This window comes from Pelecanus crispus, chromosome 6, assembly GCF_030463565.1.
Source record: "Pelecanus crispus isolate bPelCri1 chromosome 6, bPelCri1.pri, whole genome shotgun sequence".
NCBI classification, from domain to species: Eukaryota; Metazoa; Chordata; class Aves; order Pelecaniformes; family Pelecanidae; genus Pelecanus; species Pelecanus crispus.
Window position 1 is genome coordinate 45,392,224 of NC_134648.1, and position 25,489 is coordinate 45,417,712.

The following is a 25,489-nucleotide window of genomic DNA, read 5'->3' on the forward strand; positions in this document are numbered from 1 at the left end:
GAAGAATGGGCATTCAATGAATTATCTGTTTGAAATATAGCAGGAGCGTATTAACACAAACATAGCAGAAAGTCTCAGTTTTGCTACTATTTACTGTGTCTTGTTGGTTTTACAAACCCTGAACTGCATTTTAGCACGAAATTAAAAAGATAGTGAGATCAAATGGCTAGCAGTATCAGAAGGACGAATACCTCAACACTGGAACAGATTACTCATTCAATTTACTGGCTGTGTGGTTAGAAGACTAATGACAGTATTTACAAATGCCCCGCTTGTCCGTGTTTTAGTAACAGGCTACGGAGGTGAAAACCAAACAGTGAAGGAAACAGTGCTGAAGCCCTTACGCAGGCTGAATTCCTGCTCCAACTTCCAGGAAGGATTTTTCTTACTGATGTGTCCAAGATGGGAATCGATGAACCTACGAGGTCTGTTGTGCTAATCGTTTTGGAGCACAGCGTTACGGCTGCCACTGCTTCAGGCCCTCTTCGGAGCGATGCTCCTGCCGGCAGACAGAACGGCTCGCAGGCAGCCGCTCACCTGGCACCAGCGGGTTTGCAGGAGGTGGCAGGGGAGGCAAAGGGCCAGCGGGCCAAGGGACTGAAGTTTATTAAGGATGTTGCACCAAATGTGCCAGTGAGAGACGTTAAGGCGTTGCAGTCATCGCTTCAGCCCACAAATAATGTGGAATAGTAGAGGCCAGCGGGAACTGCAGCCCCACACACTAACTCCTTTTTTCTGGGAGAGGGTTTGTCCCCACTATGACATGCAGTAATATCAGTAATAAATAAACGATGTAATATCAGTTTTAACTCAAGTAATTAAGGTTGATGAGTGTAAAAATACAGAAGCAAAACTGGCTCTTTGCTCTCTGGTATTAGCACAAATGCTTAAGCCCACTGTTCATACATTCAAATGTTTAAATTTCTATCTTAAAAACTTTCTCTGCATATAGAGACATGTTCATTGATGAGAGAAACAGTAAGGAAAATGCTTTTCATGAAGACGTCGCTACAAACTGTAAAATTACACAAATATGAAATTATATTAACATTAAATATTGTCCAGAAAAAAGACTGCACATAAAGACATGTATTAATTTGCAATTCCACACTACACAATAACAAAGAAAACTTCTCACATGAGAAATTTTGTCATTAATTCCAGTCTGTACTTCAACAAACTTTACTACCATCTTTTTTTTTTTCTTTTATAGTCAAAGAGAATGTTTTCCCTTTACCCTGGGTTGCTGCAGTACCGGTACGAGATAATCTACTTATAAGTCTCTTCGGAGGGCAGTAAAGTCGATTTTAAAAACGATGTTTAAAACTCGAAGACAGGCTTCTTCTATTTAAATGAAGAAAACAAATATTAATTTTCAGTTACTTCCCTCTTTCTTTATTCTGAAGGGCAATTAGTAAAGCAGCCCCTTCGCTCTCCTCCCTAGTGCTGTCAAGCTGTTGAGAGCAGTTTGCAGCACTACAATGGTACTATTGTGAACACAGGCTGGGCTTCCTTCCCACCGAGAGTTAAATGGGCAGTTCCTGCTGCCCACGATTGGTGTCCAGCGAAACAATACTTAAGAGCCAGGTTTTATCAGTTCCACGCCAAAGAAGTGAAGCCAGGGAACCCAAGCCTTCATATCATGCTGAACCATATGCCAACCCTGCTGGCCCCAAAGGTTTATCACTAAGAATCAGGATCCATCATGTCCCCTGTGAAATTTCCCTTCACATACCTTCTGTGAAATGCATGGCTTTGCTGAAAACTGACCTTTTTCCACAACTGGCAAGAACAGATGGACAGTAACTACGGCTTGGCAAGCAGAAATTAAAAGATTTTCTAATAGCCTGCATTCTTCTATGTTTGGGAGGAGAAGCATTGAAAAGGAGATAGATATATTTGTGACCCGCAGATCTATTCAGGTGCAGTTAATCAGCAATTAAACTATTTTCTCAATGTCTAGAAAGTACATTGAGATTAATTTGATTGGCCAGGCTATGATTAGAACTCATGTCCTTCGGACTACCATATGGTAATTCCAATTACTGTAATACTAACTTTTAATCCTTGCTTTATGTTAGTTTATTCTGTTTTTCTGTTAAGTATGTGGCACATACGGAATAAACTATATACATACACCCTTTTTTGTTATAACTTTGACCTGTTTAATTAGTGAATATTGTTACATGAAGTATATTCCACCTCCAGCTAGATATTTGCACATACTGACAGGTATTATATATAACCCCTTTCTTCAGTAACTGCAATACAGACCTGTAGGAGAACAAAGACAACCAATGTGCTAGTTTCTATTAATCTCCTCTTTTTTTTTTTTTTTTTCTTTTTTTTTTTTTTTGGTACCTATCATCTTCTAATCCCTCTGTTGGCACTGGAAAGCATGCCCCAACTGTCCTGATTACCATATGCAGAATGACTCAGAAACAGTTTGCCAATATCTTATTCAACTCACCCAAAACCATCATTCTGTATCACAGACATTACTGTTTGTCAATTTTGCTTGTTACAAATAATCTCCCCCATTCCCCACCAATTTAAATATCAGAATCAACAATACACAATGTTATATACTTTTTTTTTCTATATACACAGTTTTTAGCATTTTAACATACAATCTTTCAAGCTGTTTGCAAGTCACCTATCTGTTATTAGGGGTGAATTTATGACTAGAGAATGATAAAGTCAATAAACAATGCTGTCTTTTACAACATAAAAATGGGGCTTAAATAGTTTAAAAATAATTCTTTCTTTAAATCTTAGAAACATCAGGAAAAAATTGTTTAGCCTCCCTTGCTTTTAGTCACAGACTTCTGAGAGCTATCAAATAAATCTGTATGAATTTTAACACCTTAAGGGGGCAAGAGTCTTAACATTTTAACAAAGGGCTTTTGTTATCCAAAATGTTTAATTAATTAATAAGGCTAAGTAGGTATTAACAAAAAATCTGTCATTTTGTGTTACTTACAAAGCAATCAGCTCTGTGTAAGATTGAACTAGTTTATCTTTTTCATTTCAGTTTAAGGACTCCCAGCCTTCTCCCTGAAAATTTTTCTTTAAAAGAGGGGTCTATACACATTTAAAAAACATTTTATAATGAAAGACTGACTGCTCTACTAACTTCCAGCTTACAACATAAAAATTTTTCCTACCTTAAAAAGATGCAGTAACAAAGAAGAACTTCCCTCCCTCAATAGATCTGTACTGACAGATCCAAACTCAGAGGTTCTAGGAAGCTGATAAAGCACTTCACTCCTTTTCAGGGTAGCCCACTGACATCCTTGTATTCTAAACCAGAATGCCACTGGCACAAGCCTACCCATATTTTATAGAGAAATCAGCAGAACCAATACCCCCCCTTCAGATGGGTAAATTCAATTTATGAAAGAATGCAGAAGAACTTAGAATATATTTTTCTTAACAGTACAAAAAGATTTGAGTATCCCCCATAATTGTCTACAACATCAACAGAGCACTCAGCTCTTTATAAGTGCAATTATCAGTAGAAAATTATATTACTAGAGTCAATCAGTTTTGTCTCATTCAGTATTTTGCTTTTTTACCACTTTCAAGGGAGTCTCATGCATTTCATTAGGGAAGAGCAACTAATAAATAAAGCTCTACTACTAATTAAAAAACAAGTTATAGATAACTTGTGATGACAACAACATTGCTACCCTTAAACCCATGTGCTTATGCTATACCTCTTTAACAGGTGCTCCCAGCATCCTAGTTCATATCTGCAGACAGCCCATAAGAAGAGGCAGAGACAGAAGAGCTACCTGGGGTAGAGAAGGCAGGTTCTGTGGGATTAGAAGCAGCGCAATTACTGAAGAAAGTATGTTTACCTGAACATGTACAAATCCAGAACTGCTGCTAAAGAAAAATGTGTGTGTTTTGCAAAAAACCTCCCAGACTACATACATGAAAATACACTACATTACAACATATCTTTCAAGCCTCACACTGCAATTTATTCCTCATATTAAAAACGCATGAAAACCAATTGAAATGATGTGTATGTCTACATGAAAATGCAGTAAAAACAGCAGCTTGGTACACACATTTGCAAGTATTTCTCCAGCAGTTATTTGAAGTGTCTATATGACAAACACTATGGCAAGAGTTTAAAAACCTATCATCACAAATGTTGGTTCAATCAGTTGTCTCTAGCAGCTAAAATCAAAGGCATTTAAAGTGATGCTTTGGAATTATTCATTGCAAAACAATCCTATTCTTTCAACAGGTAACTAATAAATGATGGCTGAGAACAGGCTTGCACTACCCCTGAGGTCCAATTGTTACTCAGAACACTGCCTACTTTTGCTCCCTGGTGTTGCATTTCAACTCTAATTGCATGATCAAGCCAATAAATTGGACTCAGGGGACAAAAAAACACTACAAAAGTACCTACCCTGACAAAACCAGAGGTTGCAAGAAAATGCACTTCAAACAGAAGTGAGGCAAGACGAGACAAGCGAAGGAGAGGTATCAAGGCTTGAAAGACAGTCATTAATACTGACAGATTACTGTAATTCTGGCTGTCAAGGTGATCGATTTAAGCAGCATATGCCAATCAATACTCTCCTCATTTACGGAGCAGCACTAGATATATAGTTAGGTAAGATGTCCCTAAGACAGGATTTCAAACCATACTTAACGAACATAAATAGCACAATTTATGCTTTGGAATCTTAGCTGTTTTTTCATTTGGCCTTTTTTTAATTGGGCAAACTTCAGTGTGATGTTATCCATACAAAAGTTACTTTAGATGATTTTATTACACTGCATTGCCATCATGTATACAATTTCTTTAGTGAGAGATTTCAAACAGTACCAATTTTCTATATAACATAGTAAAACACTAATCTTGAATATGAGCACTCTTAAATGCAGCAGTTATTTAAGTACTGTTCATTTTGCTTTTTTTGCATTAGTGGTTTGCCGTTCTGAGTACTTTAGCCATCCGTGGTTTACAAGAAACCAAATCTTCCTGGTATTTCCCCTGGAATTTTCCTTACAACAGTCTCTTATAGTTCAAATATACTTGTGACATCAAAGGAAAATACATTAATTGGATATATCAGTGCAGGGGAAAAATTCTATAAAAGTAATACAAATAGCTATTACTGTCATTGCATAGCTACACGTAGACACACACATACATGCACAAACACATGCACATACACACACACACACACACCACTCTCTATAGAGATATAAAACTTTCCTCTTACATTTAGGTCTTCTTATAATGCACAGAGAAACTGTTACACATGATTCCTTGAAACTGAAATACCTGAACAGTCCATTAAAACGATCAGATACTTCCAAATGCCTTGGAAATCTTCAGTTTTTCATAGAATAGAATCATAGAATCGTTTAGGTTGGAAAAGACCTTTAAGATCATCCAGTCCAACCATTAACCTACACTACTACCAAGTCCACTCTAAACCAATCAAGGGTAGACTAGACTAAACCATGTCCCCAAGTGCCACATCTACCCGTTTTTTGAACACTTCCAGGGATGGTGACTCCACCACCTCTCTGGGCAGCCTGTTCCAATGCTTGACCACCCTTTCCGTAAAGAAATTTTTCCTAATTTCCAACCTAAACCTCCCCTGGCGCCATGTTATACCATTGTATGCAGGCATTTAATTAATCACATTTTGAATTATTAAAAGATCACATGAGTTGTCAGCAGAACTAGGATTTGGGAGAACAGCAAAGCTGAGCAAGTCAGAGTACAGGAAAGACTGAACATCATATTCTCTACCATATGATTCTTGCTGGAACTTGGAAAACAATTTCCGTTGCTAAACAGTAAAATAGATTTTAGAAATAACTCTATTTTCTTCTGGAAAAAACAGCGGGGGTCATATGATGAACTCATCCATGGCTCTTACTTGAACTCAGATAAAGCTACAATGGTGTGATTCAGAGATAGGATAAATATTCACTGAAATCCTGAAATTTTTAATTATTTGTTGTAAGGCATATAGTCTCTAAAAAGTGTATCAAGCATTATTTGTAATGTCTGTTTCTTCTCACCTATGATGACAGAAAAATCAGACACAGGTATGTTAAAACCTTATTAAATGTCCTGTATCTAAATTGTATTGCCAGAAATATAGCAAAGTTTATCGAGAATCTTGGCATATGGCAGTTCAAAAAAATTCTAAACCAGAAGATATTAGAAGAGCAATTATAATGGCATGCATTATTCCTTTCACTATACCAAAATTAATTAGTGGCACTGTGAAAAATGAATTCATGATACATATTTAAGAAGAGGCAGCACCCCTTATGCCTTCCCCATTTCATACACAGTTATCATTGACGCAGTATTGCTGTATTCCTTTTTTTCTTACAGATGCTCATGCATCTATAAGAACTGACTGGACTTAGAAGAAGGGAAACTGGCATTGCCCAAATCAGTGCTTTCCAGCTTTAAGTTTCTGTGTTAGTGAGAAATCTCCAAAATCTTCAGTTTGAAAATGTAAATCAAACAGAAATTCTTAATTATATGAGACGTATGGCCAGAGAATCTGAAGAATACTCTTTGCTCACTCTATGTCATTAATAACAAACACTTTCTTTTTACAGATAAAACGTCTGCAATTCTGTCTTGAGGCAGATGACAGTCAAGCAGGACCAACAAACAGCGACACAACCAGCTCCAATAAAACCCTTTCTTGGGGCAGTTGAGCATCACATCAAGCAAGAAAGCTTCTTCTAAGCTATGAGTTTTCAATACAGACAAAACTTTTAACAAACCACTCAAACACATTATTTTATTCATGAAGAAGTTACTGTCTTGTCAGATATCATATGGGGTTAATATCTTCCCTTTCTCTGGAAGACAACTGTCTAAAAAGGTCAGCTACAATACATCAAGTACCAACTGTTTAGGAATACAATGTCAAAAAAATTCGAGGGGATATTTTCCAGTTTTGATAAAAAAATTAATTTATCAAATCATTCAGATTAAGATGTATTCTATAATATTTTGTAGATGGAATAATTAAACCAGCATTATATTTTTGCTATTTAAATTAATCTGTTTCATACAACACCAAAAAAAGAAATCTAATTTGTTAAAGAATTCTTGGCATTAGGTCAAAACTTCGTAGATTATTATAAAGAAGTAAAAATTATGTTATGATGATTATATATATATAGAACACCTATATTCCAGGTGTTCTAAAACTTCAACGAATTCCAGATTTAAAAGATGCTAAGTATGATTTCTTCCTATGTGTCTAGCTACAGATTAGGTAGCATCCTTTGGGAGGGAACACCACATAAGAGAGAAAGGTGTTTGCACTACCTGCCCTATAAGCGCAAATAGTTTGGAATAATTGTTAACACTCCAAAATTTGTGTACAATGTGTAAAAAGTAACACAAGTTGTTTCACATTTGGAATTCCACTCCCATAAGGTTCTTAGTTGTGTTGTTGTATGACATAAATAATTTTAACAAGTTGGATCACTGGGGTTGCTTCCTACGCTCAGTAAAGAACATTATCTTGGTGTACCTCTTGGCATCTGGCTAACATCTGTTGTTTATTCAGGAAGTTCAAGTAAAACTTTATATGCAGACACTCTTTCTATTGCTCAAAATATTTAGTATTGATCCATTTCCTACACCTGGTACATTCTGAATTCAGAATGTGACAAAGTACTTGCTTTGAGATGTAAGCCATGAATAAATCTATTCCTATCAGGAGTTTCAATGCAATTTAGTACATAGGGAGTATTTAACAATCCCCTAAATATGGGGCTCCTTATTCTACATCATAGTGAAAATGACTGCTCTCAACATTCAGTCCCATTATTACACCTGGAGTTATGAGTCTTTGAAGTTTTCCTAGCATATGTGCAGCCAGAGTGTATTCAGGAGATAAGCATGTACTTCTTACGACAACAAATGCAATGAGAAGAAGAAACACATGAAATAGAGAAAGGGGTACTGCTGCTTCATTAGCAAGACAATACAAGTATTTTGTGTGTGTCACCTGCTAGAGTGTGCATGTATGCCGCCTGTTGGTGAGGGGGTACTGTTACAAGAAAGCTAGGCCACCAAAACACAGTGAGGGTCTGCAGAATCCTTGAAGGGGAAGCTAAAGCAAATTCCCCAAATCAATGCAGAAACTCCACCCAAAATGGCAATATTCTCTTCATGCAGCTGCAGCAATGAAAATGTCAAGCATCAAGTTAAAGCAGGATACCTGCCGTGCCTGACTGATGTTTGCTGATAAATTCAGTAAATTTTTAATCTTAAAATACTACAATATGGAAACATATCATTATAGTATTCTGAGCAAAGAATAAAAACACAGAGCAGGTGAAACCTTTAAAAATCATTAAAAAAATCAAATCTTCAAAATGTTTTGCTAAGTTTGCTATCAGAAGTACCAAAATAATGTCAGAAAGAGGAAGGTGACTGACAGAATATGTCAATCTCGGAAAGCTACTTCAGACCACACAATACATGCTCAAAGTCGGGGCAGACTACAAAAGGAAGATGAGCAGAATTTCCTGTATCCATGCAACCGTTATTATACTATTCACACGTACTACCCATTGCCACATCGTGATTAACAGACTAGCGCAATAAGGAAAAAGTTGCAATCAGGTTACATGAAGAGGACTGAATATCCCCGCTGATTACAAATGACAGCTGATTTTTTCAGTCATGTCTGCACTTAGAAAATGCACTAACTCAGAGGACGGATAAGCCCTTCTTGGAAGTAGGAGGGCCAAACTCACTGCCACTTTCTTCATATCCCATGTGCAAGCAAATCAACACAGTCCTACTTTTTAATTAAGAGTTTACCATGTTCCATCCTCACCACAAAGATCTGCAACATGACATTATAAATACTTCTCAAATATAGATAAGCACAGACCTACATATCACCAACTCCACACTGACGCGAAAGGTGCCCACCAAGTATTACACAGCACAGTGAAATGAACCACATACCTGAAGGCATGGAGACATCCGTACACTGATGCTGGCTTTGAAATTAAGAGCGCTAATACAGAAGTGTAGGGCTTGAAATGTGTTCTATTTGACAGAAGTCTCAAGTATTCTTGTTCCCTCAAGATCCACTAAGCTGAATTTCTACTAACCACCATCAAAGGTCCTAATGAACTAACACTGTTCCAGTGTATTAGATACTCATAAGTAAGTAAACAAAAATTAATTTCGAGCAGATCGCTTCAGAATTCTCTTTCACTGACACCCTTATGGTCCTGGACATGTGGGAAGCCTTGATTATCAGCTTCACTTTTCCAGCTGGGCCTCTGCTTTTGGTGTACCTTCTGAAAAATAGCTTTTCTGTTCCTTTTTCCTCCCTCTTTGAACATACTGTTCTCACCACTCTGAGTCCTCTTTTTCTTTGCTCCAGCAACACTCCAACACAAGGACAGACCACCTTTATTGAGTCCTGTCTTCTGCAAGAGACATTAAGTCTGGTGGGGTCTCCAGAAAAGCTTTTTAACCATAGACCATAAAATACTCCTGCCCCCACACCCTTCAGTCCAGAACAAACTAAAAAGCCAGTAGTGAACTGCTACTGCCATAGCTAAAATATGCCAGAGGAAAAAAGCAGGAGACACTAAAGACAGTCCTTGATGTCTTCAATTCCCTGCTATTGCAGGAACATAATTAGATTCAATTTTCAAATATTCCTAGTTAACAGACCATGTCCACATTACAGGAAACACCCACCAGTCTGCCATTCTTGTATGAGGGAAATTCCTTCTTGACCTCGAATCTGGCCATGGGTTGAACACCAAGAGCATGTCCATGACGTTTTTAATCAAGAATTTTTTAAACCACAGAGAGCTAGGCCAAACTTTGAAGTTTAGCATTTTTTTGCTGTTCTCCACTGACACAACTGACTCCACCATAGCTTAATTCAAGCCAGGGAAGTTTGTAGAGTTTTTTTTAATTTCATGCCAAGCAAACAGCTTTTAAAGAACTGCCCACACACCCATTGTAATTTTCAAAGTATTACACAAAGCACTGAATATAAGATACTCCAAGCCAGGTGGAAAAAGACTTCCACCAACTACTTAACAAAGCTGCCCTTTAACATCAGTGCCCAATCAACTGGTGCTTCACAAGCTTACCAAATGATGATACGAAACCCACCAACCAATAGTATCTAGTATTAAATATACATAATGCTTTCCAGTTATCATGCTAACCATACTAGGAGACAAATATCAACATTTTAGTGGAGGCCACATTATGTCATAAATGACATGCAGTGCTTTGATACATATAAAAAGTGAAATCTGGAGAACTGAATTACAAGTGAATATGCAATACACAGCTCTTAGGAACTGGCCAATTCCTAGACACTGAGCTGGCAAGCTATGTCCAAGGAATTTATTACAACTTCCATATTCTGTAAAGAAGTTGAAACATACAAGTTTGTGGGGTTTTTTGGTACTGACAGTTTGCTATTTCGAAGTAAATTGTTTTCCAATTGGTCATCACTATACATCAATAAAATGCTATAAGCCATCACTTTTCATGGTATAATGATGATAATACATTTTAAATTCTTTGATTAAGCCACTTGAGTAATGACAAAAAGATCGGACCTTTCCAAACATAAAAATACAATGAATCAACATCTGTCATCTACAGAAATGGCACAAACGTCATTTAATGTGATCACATCAAACACCATCCATCATTCATCTGTAAATTTACTTCATCAAAAACTCATCTAATCCAAAACTCTGAGTATTAACAGTCAGCCTTAGAAAAAACAGAGTATTTTAGCAATACGCTATCACATGACAAATACAAGTATCTACAGCTTGGGTGGAAATTAAGCCTAGAATTTCTTTTGGATCAAAATTTAAACTTACCTTTCAACTTATGAAATTTAAAAATAGCATATTCTTGTTGATTTAACTAACGTATATAACAGAACTCAATCTTAAGAGGGGGAGAGGTATAAGTGACTGACTTACCTTATGTTGTTTAATTTCTGGTTGTTAAATGTATTCTTCCAAGAGCAGCCCCTTCACAAAACTACTATTTCAGTTCCACACAGAAAAAAAAAAGAAAAAAAGAGATAACCTTTCCTGACATCTTTACAAAGACACTAACATAATTTTGACATAAACTTTGTATTCTGAGCTGAATAACAAAATCTGTATGACAAAAATGTAACAAATTTCTCATCTTGAAGGAAAAAAAGCATTCATATCCCTCTTGGAACTAGAAATCAAAACTAAGTCACATTAATAGTGGATTTATCAATCCTAAATATTGTTGAGGAAAGAAAGGTTATTAACACCATGACATTGCTATTTTAGGAGGTCTACTCACAAAATGGTCATTAAAATAATTTTTGCTTAACAAGAAGTGATAAGTACATGTTATAAAATATTAGAAACAGGCAATTTTTCAGCACTGAATCTATTCTTCACTTAATTAAAAAAAGCTGGTCTTCATCTGAATTGTCTTCTATGGGTTTAAGTTTCTTAAAGGCACCATCACCATAAAAAAAAGAAAATATTTTCTCTATGTTAATCTGACAAATATATAAGATGACAGAAAACATGAGGATTGTATCTGTAGAACTGCAAGGGAATGTATATGCCATGGAAACCATTTGAGTGAAAGGATACAAGTTTTGGTATAATGGGATTAATGATTTCAATGCACGGCTTGCATTTATAGCTGTTGCACGAACCATAATAGGAAGAACTTTTCCATTCACAATAGCACCATCAAAGAGTGGACCAAAAAATGGAACCTGAATAAAAAATTAAGAAACTCAGCATAAAGCAAGATCTTAGCTATAACAATTAGCAATCAACATTAACAATAGAGCACTCAAATATATAATTTTTTTTCTCCTCATCACTAGATAATCAGACCAGTTATTGTGCTCCATGACAGACCTTTTCTCTTGTGGAAATATACAGCCATATAACTGCTTGATATCCTTGGTAACAGATAACACAGCATTTGAAGAAAATTAAGCAACCATTTGAATACTATGTCTCATCAAAGCTTATTTCCAACATTTGCTGCCAAAATCCTAGGAACAGTCATGCATATGATGTTTACCAGGTTGAAAGGCTAGATGACAATATTGTAGGTGGTAGTAAGCAAAAGGAATAATTACTCAAATTTTAAAATAATATTTATCATAGCTTTAGATAGAACATGTCCATAATGACCAACTCAATGTGCAACTGTCATGCAATTACTGGTGGACCGACCCTCACCTTCCATTTTCTTTTTTTCTTCTCTCTGTTCTTCTCCCTTTCTATGGTATCTATACAAAGATTGTAAGCTCTTTACAGGAGAAATCTGCGGTGAAAGTCTGGCCTCTTTGGACCCTCAGTGTAAAGCCTTACTTGTGAGATCAGTAGAAAACCTTGATGTTTAGTATAGGCAGCACCAAAAAGGTTTACAGAACAGATAGATCTTATGTTTTGGCATTACATTTTCCTCTAATCAATCATAATTTTGCAATTAAAAAAAAAAAATTAAAACTCTAGTAAGTATCTTCATTTCCTGTATGTGTGAATAAAGTTCTGAAGCCGCTAGCATAAAGCATGCGGAGAAGAGCAAAGTTAGTGATCAGGTCAGCAAAGGAAGCAGAATGTACGCTAATTATTCTTCCTGCTAAGATGAAACCAAAGCTACAAAAGAATTTCGGATCCCTGTATTATTTTTGCCATCAGTCATTAACGTAGTTTTGAGAATATTGAAATATGATGGAAAACACTTTTTTCACATACAAGGACCTCTTGTGGGAGTAACAACAATCCCTGCTCTCAGCAATTTTCTGTTTCTTTCTTAACCTGCATACCCCCAATAATGCAACTTTTTGTACTTAAAGCAGTAAGAGAAAGAATATACCTAGTAATTAAAAACATAAGTATCCCAGGAATCACAAGACTATGTACTGGGTATCATTTCATGCCGATGATCAGATAGAGGCAGTCATCATGTAGAGGGAATCCTATTTCTGTCATACTTCATTTATTAATATTAGTGCTTCTAGAAAGAATTTTAATATTTAAAGTATAGAAATTCATGGCAAGTGACATCACACACGGAAATTATGCAGTACAAACACTCATGACTACTTTTACTCAGTCAGCGTTCGCTACCCTAAACCACTGTTTTAAGAACAGGGCCAGCACAGACATTTGAGGAACAGTCATTAGAAAGAGTGTGTGTTCATACGCTTAAGAGTTGAATGGTCTTGCTTTGCTGAATTAATCTCCAAATTCATGTGTGGAGTCAAGGAGACAGTGAAATCTAGCCTTGAGAAGAGGAAAGGGGAATATGACATGGATGGGGAAAGCTGGAGCAGGGCATTATTCAACTCCCACAGTCACGTATCAAATTTAATAGAAAAGTTCGCCAAGTTTATCTTAATATTTAAATGATTACACAGAATATTCTAGCTTTGTTTCCAGTTTATGATGTTAGCAGATACAGTTGACCGGATCAGGCCTTTGCAATTTCAAGTTACTGATTTTACTATGCATTGTACTCACTGAGTTCTTCCTCTTCCTCCTACTACCACTGCAATTGTCAATGTTAAAGACACATCACCTTGTTGGATCAATCTACTACACAAAAACTTAGATTCAAAACAAAACTCAGTTCATATTAAACACATGAAGGAAACACAAAAGAAAAAAAACCCTTACCTCAGGCTTTTTCATGATCTGGATACTGAACATATGGTTTTTCATGGGATAGATAACTATAAGAACATCACCAAATTCTGTTGGAATTATTCCTCTTCTATAATCTCGAGTATGCTCTGACCAGACAATGTGTACTTCATCATTTCCTAAATGTCTTAGCTGGAAAAGCAGGGATAAAACCCCATCAGTTTAAATATATTCTATAGCCATACAGCTGTACTAAGTGCTCATGTTTCAAAAGGACAAACCAACTAAAAAGAAATAAAGAAAAATGAATAGAATAACCAAATTACACTATAGTTCTGTTACAATTTCAATGACAGTATTAGTTCACAGCATTGGTTTGTGCTATACGTTTTTACACATTGGTACCATTGCCTATTTAAATTAACAGATATGTCAATATCTGTTTTCTACTGAAAGCTAAAATTTTGTTCATATTATCTCCAGAACACAGAGTGATTCAGTCTGATTTACTAAAATGATTTCAAGATTGCCATCATTGACAGGCTAAATTCTGTATGAATTTTTCAAGAATATGAATGAACACGTGTTTAAAAGCTATGTATCTGAGCAGTCTTTAACCTCACCATTCTAGCCAAAGTCCAAACTGACTACTACAAACAAAAAGCTTTTAAAGGAGAACAGCTACTGCGTTTTCCATAGCCCCTAGATGAACTAAACTAAATGTTCATTTCCCATGAAACCTGTGTACCCTTGTAAAAATAACACATCCTGCCCTGAGAAAACCCCAAATGGCTCTTGATTTGGCTCAGAACACTTGAACACTTTGGAATTATCTGCACTAAAGCTCCAAAATACTCCTTCTGCTAAACATTACCATCTGATAAATAAATGTTAACATCACAGAGAGAAGCTTTATGTACACTGATCAAATACATTCAGATTATTAAACATGAGTTTCTTTCCAGTAAGGGCTATTTCTGAAAATTCAAGCTGCAATCTCATTTGTACCTCCTTGGGCACCACTAGTTATAACTGACAATTGTCTTTACCCACAATTTTCAGTTTGTTTGCACAGCTTTAGGTAGGTAGAATCTGTCAAACAATTGCCTTGACGTTATTCAAAGGACAGGACTGTGAACCGCTATTAACAGGTAACATGCAGATACTAATCTGAGCACTTAAAAGAAGTATTGTATATAAAAAGGCAACAATTTTTCTGTATTCATTTTCAGAACATAACTGCACTTTAAATAAAAGCAAAACATGTACACAGTTATCAGAGGAATTTCCTTGCAGGTATTCACTTGTTTATATTACAAAACCTCCTGGAATGCTACCTTTGTCTTATATGAAGGCTTATATTGGTTGTCAGCAGCAGGCTTTAAAAAAAAAAAAAAAAGAACGAAAAAAAGAAGCCACCTCTGCTCTTCTCTGCTGGCTTTAAATTGTATCAGACTGAAAAACAGGGTTCTATTTCCACAAGAAAAGGATTTTCTTCAGTGTTGGACTGGGCAAAGGACAGATGGCATCAATACCCTACATCTTGCCCGATGCTCAACAAGTCATTTGTTTTGCCTGGACCAGATCATACATACATCTGATCTACAATGACTGCAGTTCCTTTGAAGCAAGCTGTTCTTGCCTCTTTCGTAGATGGCTGAATTATTTTGAACAACACTTAGTTAGGGATGCTCTTGTGCCAACTGTAAACCCAGCTCAACAAAAGAATTGGTTATAACAACATTCACTATGCTGAGTTTTATTTGACTAGATTAGAACAAAACCAGGCAGCAACCTGAATGACTGATGTGCAACACGCAAACCCCAGCTGCAGAAACCCTGGATGACACTTAGCAGTGATGAACGTCATAAAAGACGTGGAATTCTTCTAAGGGCCTGAACCTTTCCTACCTTCCTAGGTGAAGTGACAGTCAAACTATCTCTTGAACTGTGACAGTGAGAAAAGGGTATGAGGAGGAACTGATGGGCCCACACTCAGAAGCAAGTGAAAAACTCAGGAAGGATGAGGCTGCCTAACCAAAGACAAAGCAAAAGGTAAATCAGTTTAGATATGAAATCTTATGGGAAGTGAAAAAACTGCATGATCCTAGATTGAGTGATGGCCATCTGGTGCATTCATTGAACTGACTGCTAAAAAGCAGAACTAGGGCTGATATACCCATCACTGAATTGCACCATTCCTAATTCAGCAATATTGAACTATTAGAAGAAGAATTAGCCCTCCTTTACTTACCATCTTTGGACTCAAAGACAACAAACTCATACACTGTTAGAAACAAGGGACAGTGTGCATGCCAAATAAATGGCTTTAAAATCCAAACTATAGAGAGTTTCCATAGTGCTGCTTCTTGAGGGCATCCCTGCCTCTGAATCTCATTTATCAGAGGTTGCCCCTGTGTACCTGCTACTGATACCTGCAGCTAATCAGACAGGACATCAATTCTTGCACTTCTGTGAAAGCTACCCAGATGAAGCATGGCTACTGATGCATGCTTTCACATCAGACTGACACAGATTTTGGTGTGATGAAAGCGTATTGTGTGGTTATTTCCAGAGGACGACTACTGACAAGGGGCACATGTTTTTGGATGCCAAGTGTACTGAAGCCATTAGTGACTTTTCTCTCCACTTTCAAAGTTTGCTTTATAGGCCCCTAGATGTGCGAGTATACATTCCAGGCTAAAAGCACTAACTACTTCAGAGGAAAACGAACATTAACCAGATTATTCCAATGAGTTCCAAGCCCTGTCAGGTGTGTTTCACCTCACTACCAAGAATGACAAAGATCCAGTTTGAATAAAGTGTAGAATGACATCTCTGTGACATATAATGGATTGAGAGTCAAAACCAGATGGTGCAAGCAGGTGGATGATGGTATAAACTGTGAATGGTGGTTTATAATAAGAGGTAAAGTACTCAAGATCAAAACTATGATCAATGCCTTGTTTCCATTATAGGAGGTAGAAGACTGACATAATAGACCACTAAACAAGATTTGGGTGTTGCTGATTTCACCTTTATGTCTGGAGAATAATTAAGTTCTGGATGAGTCATTCTGTTCCTTTTTCAAAAGTAGATCAGAAGAAGCTCTGACACTAACACAGTGCTCCTTGTTGTTTGTTTCAGATGTCCCCACCATGATCAGCAAGCAAGCTTATGAGAAAGCTTGAATGGTGGTAACTTGACATGATTCATGGAAGAGATCCAATATCTGAAGTTGTCTAGAAAACCTTTCCAAGGCCTGCTAGGTTTTGCATAAACTTTTTAGAAAGAAGAATTTCAGTTTTTCTTCATTTTTCAGTTGCTTATCGAAGCACCTTGAAATTGACAAAGCTCCACGACAAAGCTCTCCTGCAAGCACAATAAACTTTTGGAGAATTCATCATTCACTGTAATTAATACACCACAGGATAGCCATAGCCTGACCTCTTTCAACTTTAATCTAGATTCTTTATGTCTTTGTATTGAACTGGAAGCATCACAAAATTCAGTGTTCTGGACACAAGTGGTACAAAGATACTGAGCTACAATCACCTCTGCTCATTGAAACCTAAAGGACAGACAGCAATATGGTTTCCCAAGAAGAAGGTGTGGTCCCAGTGTTATTTAATGCAATCAGATTTGGTGCACACGGAATGCACAGGTGCCAAGACTGAAATCTGTGTCAAAGGTTACTCAAAACTCACCACCAGTTGTGTAAGCCACTATATCTTCACAGTCATTTCCTGACCTTGTCTTCCTAAATTTACAACTTTGTATGTGCATAAATCACAGCAAGGAAAACAAAGGGCAAATCCTTATTAGAGACATAAGGCACAGCAATAATATAAATAATAAAATTCTCTGAAATAATGTTGTACTTCAAGTAACCTGGAACTATAGTTTCTAAATATTCTAAAATGCTAAATAGTGCACAAATGCAGATCAAACTGCTCTGGAGAGTTTATTATCTAAGCATAAGGCAAGACACAAAATGGGAGATGGAAAAATGCAAAGAAACTGTAAAAAGGCATTAAAGATGTATTTTATAGCAGAATTCTTCAAGAATGAAAGTGTCAAGGCCAGAGAAAGGAAGGTTCAGCAATCAAAACAACAGTTTAGGATATAGTGGATAAATTTTAACTGTATGTATGGAAAGGCCATGTTGCAAGAAAAGTTATGTAGAAAAAAGAACAGAGTCTTAATCACAGACTGAATGTAAGAATCCAGCAAGTGGACCAAATTAAAGATGATTTCAGGCTATGGGCACAAGTGACAGGCACAATGGTCATGTTGTCTGTGGTGATCCAGGAAGGTGGCAATGAGAAAGAGATTAAGAATGCTGTTTTAGCCATTTTGAGCCTGAGCTGTTGGAAAGACAGCCCTGAGGAGATATCAGAGACAAACAGATTTTTTTAGGCTTGCTTTGAAACTCTACTCCATTAAAACAAATATATAAAAATGACCGACTGTTAGGTTACCTGAAATTTCAAATTTAACTCAAAATACTTTAAAATATTCTTACTCTATAGCCATCATCATGTGTCAGCTCTCCTAATACATTTATGTTAACTGAATACAAAAGAAATGTGAAATAAATATAACCAGGAGGGATGATCAAATCTAATTTTGATACATTAGTGTCATATGCTGTACATGTTACAATAGCAGCCAGACTTAATACTAAGCTGCAGGCTATACTGAAATTTCCAAATGGCAGATTGTTCTAAGTGATACCAAGTATAATTGAAGTAATAAACGATAGTAAAAGCAAAGCACACTGTCAGGAAGAATTTAAGTATTTACTTTTTAAAATTAAATGAGTTAGGTTTGGAAAGGCAAGACAAGTGAAATAATGCAGGGCTCAATTTACAGAAAATTCCTTTTATTTATCTGTTGCATTAACCCTTGAACTCTTGCCAAAATTACTGTAATTTCTAATACTCACTTACCTAAAGGAGGGAGAAAAAAGGCTATCATATTTTCTTATGTTACAACAGCTAGCCCCAACTTTTTTCTTCTTCAAAAAATGAAAGTGTTCATTATAAAAAGAACAGGAGCAGAAACATCTGAAGTAACAGCTTAATGCAGCTACTTTTGCCCATTAAATGCAAGCAGCACTGCTGTCTACAGCATATGTACCCTCTAGTTGAATTTTTCACAAAACTTAGTTTCAATAACTATTGTGTGTTTGGGGTTTTTTTAAAGCAACATGTGTACCTCATTGTAACACCGAAAAAATATTATACTAATAATTTACACCTACAAACCAATACATGTTAACAGCACAATAAAAAAAACTAGCTATAAATACTGGGAGCTATAAATCTTTTATGTGGTTAGGACGATGTCACACGCAACATAGAATCATGTAATATGCCCAAAGCCCGAGATGAATTAGTATTCCAATCATTAATAACATTACTACTACTTATTTACATATCTTGTGTATAATATTCTCACCTACAATGCCTTCACTCTTTTATCAGGCTAAGGAGAAGGAGCTAGACAGGTGATAAGCTGTCGAGGCACATACATGAGCTTTCTCATTCTGTGAACTCAGAGTCTTCACAGTTTCATTTAATCCTGATATTTTCTTTGCAAGTTTGTTCTTGTAAGGGTAGTGTAAATACTTTTTACTCTAACCTTTAATTCTAAGAAAAACAAAATGGATTGCATTATCAGCGTTAAATCTTTAATTTACTATTTGCAAATTAAATACCTATTTTATATATGCTTTTCAATGTTAAGTTCCTTTACATATTCAGAAGATTCTCCTCTGTTCTCCCTGAATTCATGTCTTTTCTTGCTCTTGTTCATGTCTTCAGAAACAAATGCTTCAGAGGTATCCAAGACACTTAAAAGTTTTATTTACTACTCTGTAAGACTGATGGAAAATAAGTTTAAAATTGGCTTAGACTCTGAAACAGCAGAATCTTGATTTTGTAGTGGCTGGACTGGCAGGAAGAAGTTTTCTTTTAACTTAATTTGATTTCCATTTATAAGATGAACCTATCATGCACCTCTAGGCACATTTACAATATAAAAAACAGCAGCGGTTCGAAGCCAACTACTGCAAGTTTGCTTTTTTTTCTCCCATTGAATGAGACAGACAAAGAAAGCACATGAAAGACCAGTAAAGAAGCTCAAAATGCAAGTTTCTCTGGAGCTCACAAACAGTACAGGCACTCAAAATGATTGCAGTTGTTAGCACACACACAGCTCTCAAATAATTTTGAGGTCCCCTATAATGTGTTTGAGCTGGACAGCATCTCATAAAACACATTCCTTTTGCTGATGTGTTCAGACTAAGCAGCATGAGTAGTTGCAGAACTAGGAAAAGAATTAAGCCTGTTTTCCTACTCAAGTCTCCTGATACCACTTGCTGGTTTCTCCCAAGATGCACACTTCAGTTGATGCTTTTCTCAAGTTTGGGATGACTTTCATAGCATCTCTCTCTGGTGCTGGTTCCTTGATGTCTAATGCTTCTTTCCATGTAGTCTTTACCTGCTGAGTAGGAGCACTACAAGTCTCTCTCACTGTCTCCTTTCCTTAGCCTGTCTTCATTAAACATATATGAAATTAACACCTGTGAAACATGTCTCTCAAATTTGATTGAAATGGGCCAAAAGGTGTTAGGGATGGGAGGAGAGACATAAAGGCAGGCTCACAAGCTTCCATTCTTGGGGAAACTGGGCAAGAAGAACAAAAACCACACACTGAGGAAGAACAGGAAAGGAAGTCACAAAGAAATAAAGTAGCTTGATTAAACAGCCCATCAGTAACTGAGCTACAAATACAATCCTGATCTTTTGATACACTGTACATATCCATACAGACCTCAAATATTCCAAATTACTGATGAGTGAGACTGTGGGTAAGGGAGTAGAGAAATAGGTCTGGGGCAAGCTGGAGTTGTTAAAAGTTCATCTGACACCATTTTCTCAAGCTAAATCACAGGAAGACTGGACCAGCACTGAACAAACAGCTATGTAGATTCAGGGTGATCCTGGAAACAGATATGACATCCCGCCTGTGCGTTCTGCTGAAGTCCACAGCATTTGCAAATTATTTATTATTAATTAATTTTCACTGTGACCTGTCTTCCCCCTTGTCAACACTTTTTAATGCTCTAATTCAAACAGATTATAAACAAACATCATAAGGATAATTACAAGCTGTGTTTTATAAAACCAAGTTTCTGTTCAAAAAATACAGAAGCCAGTCAACTTAGAAAAATACATATGTATACACACACGGTTCTATATTAGAACAATAGCAACAATCTGATTTTTAAATTAGCTATTTTTGCTACTAAGCCACTTTTATAAATAATTTAACAACCTAAGTATTACTCTGGTTCTACTTCAGGAAATAAAGAACAGAAAGGACCCAGCACCATAGGCATACAAGAAAAAAACCATTTTTTAATTAAAAAAAACCCCACCAAACCAACCAACCTAAGATGCGACAGTGAGAAGTTAGAACTCATAGTCAGTCTATAATAATAACAACAATAACATTTTTTTCTTCAAGTTGAACACAAAGAACAAAAAAGTCATTAATAATTGAAGCTTGCCAGAGGCATGGCTATTTCTCTCTTTACTAACTGTCTACTGTCTAATTTAATTACAAGTATTAAACTCCATGCTGAGGTCAACCAGCTTCAGTTCCTCCAATATTACACTTCAACCAGTGCTCATTAACGTGTCTACTGAATGGATTAGCACATCTGAAGATGTATGTACGCAGGACGGGGGACAGTCTAATGATAGCCAATTGTTCATTTATAATAGGACACATGTTCGAGACTGTAACTTATTATCACTAATGTGGAATTTATTAAATTCTAAAGAAAAACATACCAATATAGAAAACCATTTTTTTCTTAATGTGGCTATGAGAGATCATATCACTGTTGAGCATTTGTGCCTGCTCCAAGACAAAACACCTCATATAACATAAACATTGCCGAATTCCTAACATTTTTAAATTCTTTTTGAAGGGAAACTTATGTTAATAGACAGCACGTGACTCTTAAGTGAATAAAAAGTCATCTTAGAAAGCACTCACCACATATTTATTAATTGGCATTTAAAGTCTCAAAGGACTAAACCATCATTCAGACGTAATGCTTTTTCTTCTACACAAATCATTACCTCCCTTCATTTTTCACCACTATACATGTGATCCTGCCAGCATTTGCAGTGATGGCAAAAAGCACCAGTATGGCAAAATTAGAAATTGATAGAGAATAATTTATATGGCTTAACCTAATTCAGTAAAATACCAACTATTAGCAGGTAAAGGTGTTATGATTTATGTTTTTTTAGAAAAAGTTACTGGATTTTCTTTGACTCTTAATTTCTCCAGGTTTACTACCAAAAGAAGATCTGTTATTGAGAAACACCTACCTTTTTTGTTAAAGAGTCATCTGAATCAGAAGGCATTCTTGTTGACACATGGAACATTACTTCTACTGTCGAGGTAGCAAAATATGGAGTGGTCAGTCCAGTGCTTTTGTTTTTTTGCAGTCCTCCCATAAAGCCACAATGGTTTGTGAGATTTACCTAGAAGTAAAGTCCAGGAAGCGTTAGAAGAAAAAAAAAAATATCAGGTGATAAATACATTCTTTACACTTTGAAATGCACTTTCAACTGAATTTTTAAAAGTGAAGGCCCTTTTCACAATGGTACAGTTATGCTTTTCTAAAAGAGCTCAGACTCGCTGACTAGACTGGAAATTAACATCAGTGCAGTGGCATTCTATATTCCATGGCCACCGCAAATGCTGCTGGAAAGATGAGGTTAGAGAAAAGGAAAGGTTGTGTAAATGACTATTTACTGCATTACTCCCTGATCAGCTGACTGTAGCCACTTACTTGTGCTTTTTGAATTTTTCAAAATTCTGTGATACTACATCAGCCTTGACCTGAGCTCTAAAGAAACCCTGCACAAGAGCCAGACAATTTAAAATTGTCTTGTTACCTTCTGTGTATTTTCTTGAGAAATTTTCATTTTGTGAATATGGAAAAAAAATCACAGGAAACAAACTGATAATTAGTAAATAAGTTTCTAAGTCCTAGTTCTATGGGAAATAGTTTGGCACTGAAACAAATAAGCATGCTTAATGGGCTATTTCACTTTTACAACAGTGCCTAAAGAAAGCTGTATCTCAGATGTGTATCCATTTAATCTCTGCCCACATGGGATATATTTGCTTTTCTGCTAATAAAGGATCCAGAATTTAATGTTAGGAGGTTAAAATATTAGATGTCTCATCATGGAATATTAATCCAAATTAGCAACTCTTTAATCTAGCTAATAAACACTAAAAGAACTAACCCACTAAAGAAGGATATTTGAAAACACTAATGTGACTTTTTTTTTCTCCTGAAGAATCAGGAATGTGGGAAATAAACATCTATGTTCATGACAGTCAGTAGACTTCTAGTAGTTTTCCTCTGTCCCTGTGGAAAAGTCAGAGCTGTTATCCACACTGCTAATCTAGTAGTGCTCTTATATACCTAAGGAGTAAGAAAAAGAACAAAGAAGATGGACACTCCTGTGGACACTCCTGATGAACGCAAGCAAAACAGAAAACCTGCAGATTCTTATGCAGCCAGCCAGGAGCAGGAGTGACTCTGTACTTCTGTGCGACAGTGCCGAGTAAACTTTACAATGGAAGTTAATCCTATGAGGTCAGAAAGAAAGGATGTGAAAAAGGAAATCCTTGTAACAGTATCGAACTAGTGACTAAAGAGTTGCAGGTCCATATAGATGATGGGGTACATCACAGTATTTCTGACTGCTGGAAGACACATGGAGCGGAGCGTGTGAACATGCCTGCAGTGGAAGGCAGGAAGAAGGGAGCGTCAGAGAAGCTGCATGTTTATATTTTTCGGATTCCCAAATTTGAGCAAATCTCAGATTTCAATGGACTTAACACTTTACAGGCATACAGGGAAATTAAGATGCCTCCTAATCAACCCATGAAAGCCAAGTACAGGACTGCACATTAAAGAATCGTCACTGCCTGCAGAAACTTTCTTAAATTGAAAGAGCTTAAAATTAATAACTAGTACTGCTAATGAAATTAAAACCAGAAGTCTTCTCTACATCCTACTTGCAAAACAGTGTATTTCAGTACTTGTGAGTAATGCTAAAGAGCCAAAGACTTGTAACATCTAAAGGGATCTGTAATTTTCTCTGTAAACAAACTTAGGATAAAAACATTTTAATAAATACCTCCCAGCCAAGACCAGCTACAAAATCCTCATAGGCTTGACTTCCCCCAGTATTAGTAAGAATGGAGTGTTTATCTTCTTGTCCCTCAGCAACATAAAACACTGCAATCTTGTGTGTCTCTCGGCTGTAAAACAGAGAATGGTCACTGCATGACAGTGCCTTTACTAATATGAAACCAAAATATGCAAACAGTACATGCAGAGCATGGCTTTTAAAACACTGAAAAAGATAACGGAAGTAAAGTATAACTATATGGCTTCTTTTTGAATATCTTCCATATTTCCATATTCCCATTCTGTCTTTTCTAGTCCGGTCTTCTCCAGAGCCTAAAGTTTTGCTATACATGAACAGCTTTTACCCCTTTCCTCACTTCTAAGATGTAGGATGGTGCTGGCAGTACCAATTGCTTAATGGAATAGCTGGGCTTCCGAAATGAGCAAAACCTGTAAGACAGGCATTATTGACACTGCGCTGCCCATTAACAACCTTGTGAATGCTGTGGCAAATGCAGCTTATGCAACTGAATGAAGAATCTTTAAGTACTATAGCAATGTCTTCTGCTCACAGCTTGCTGTTAGACACTGCAGCAACTGAAGGTGGCTTCTCACACTTCTAAAACCTCCACTGGATTTCAACTTCTACAAAAACAATCCAAAGTTTTTAATTCTGTGCTACAACTCCAACTAGAATTCCATGACTTCAAATACTAACAGCACTGGAAAACAGCTAAACAATTAGCTGAAGCTTAAAATGCGGAGACTTTGATATATTAAAGTTTTTAAACTATTCCATTTTATGTGTACAAATGTTCATAATTTTAAGTTATTTTGAAGTTTGTTCTATTTCACGATATTCTACTTGTAGAGTGTCACTCTACAAATAATACCAATGTAACTTCAATATAACACCAATAACTACAATACAGTGCAAAATACATGAATAATTCACAAAACTATTTTAAAAATTAGTTCAACTCTCACATCTATGCAATTAGAGCCATTTAAGTACAAGCACACTTAAAACAAGTAAGTAGGCAGCCATTAAAAGAATTTACCATTGTCTCGAGTCCAAATTTCTGAGTTCTCGAAGTAACTTTTCATTTTTCTTCAGGAGATGAAAGCTCCTTCTAAATAGAGAAATTTGTAACTCTTTTATCACCTGTTCATTGATGGATACAGAACAGTACAAGAATGGTACAAGAACATTTCCAGGTCCATTCAAGAACAACCAACAAATGCTTCTGCCTTTTCAATAGTCCTTTCTTACATAAAATATTAAGGCATCTTTCAAAAATACACAAATATATAAAATTTACTCCAGGAAATCTTCTATATCCATTATAGCTCTGAGTACAACCTTTACTTCCACTTTCTTCTGTCAACCTATTGGATCCAACTGTGATCAATCTCTTCTCTACAGAAGCACAGACAGAACTCCCTTTGATGCATATATAAGCTGCACACTTTACTAGGCCATAATATATACACTTAGTGACAAAAGACACTCCCATAATCTACTGTCCTAGGGAGTTTGTGCATTAAACACAG

General features: G+C 36.4%; 1 protein-coding gene across 6 annotated transcripts in view; it reads right to left on the minus strand.

Moving 5' to 3' along the window:
* The window catches only part of RALGAPA1 (Ral GTPase activating protein catalytic subunit alpha 1), a 133,280-nt gene that overhangs the window by 19,322 nt on the left and 88,469 nt on the right, over window positions 1-25,489 (minus strand). For all 6 annotated transcript variants that reach the window (XM_075712980.1, XM_075712982.1, XM_075712983.1 and 3 more), the window contains 5 exons: window positions 24,997-25,068; window positions 23,943-24,066; window positions 22,110-22,265; window positions 13,729-13,887; window positions 11,680-11,807 (listed from right to left, as the gene is read on the minus strand). In XM_075712980.1, coding sequence (XP_075569095.1) covers window positions 11,680-11,807; window positions 13,729-13,887; window positions 22,110-22,265; window positions 23,943-24,066; window positions 24,997-25,068 — 639 coding nt within the window. The remainder of the gene's footprint in view (window positions 1-11,679; window positions 11,808-13,728; window positions 13,888-22,109; window positions 22,266-23,942; window positions 24,067-24,996; window positions 25,069-25,489) is intronic.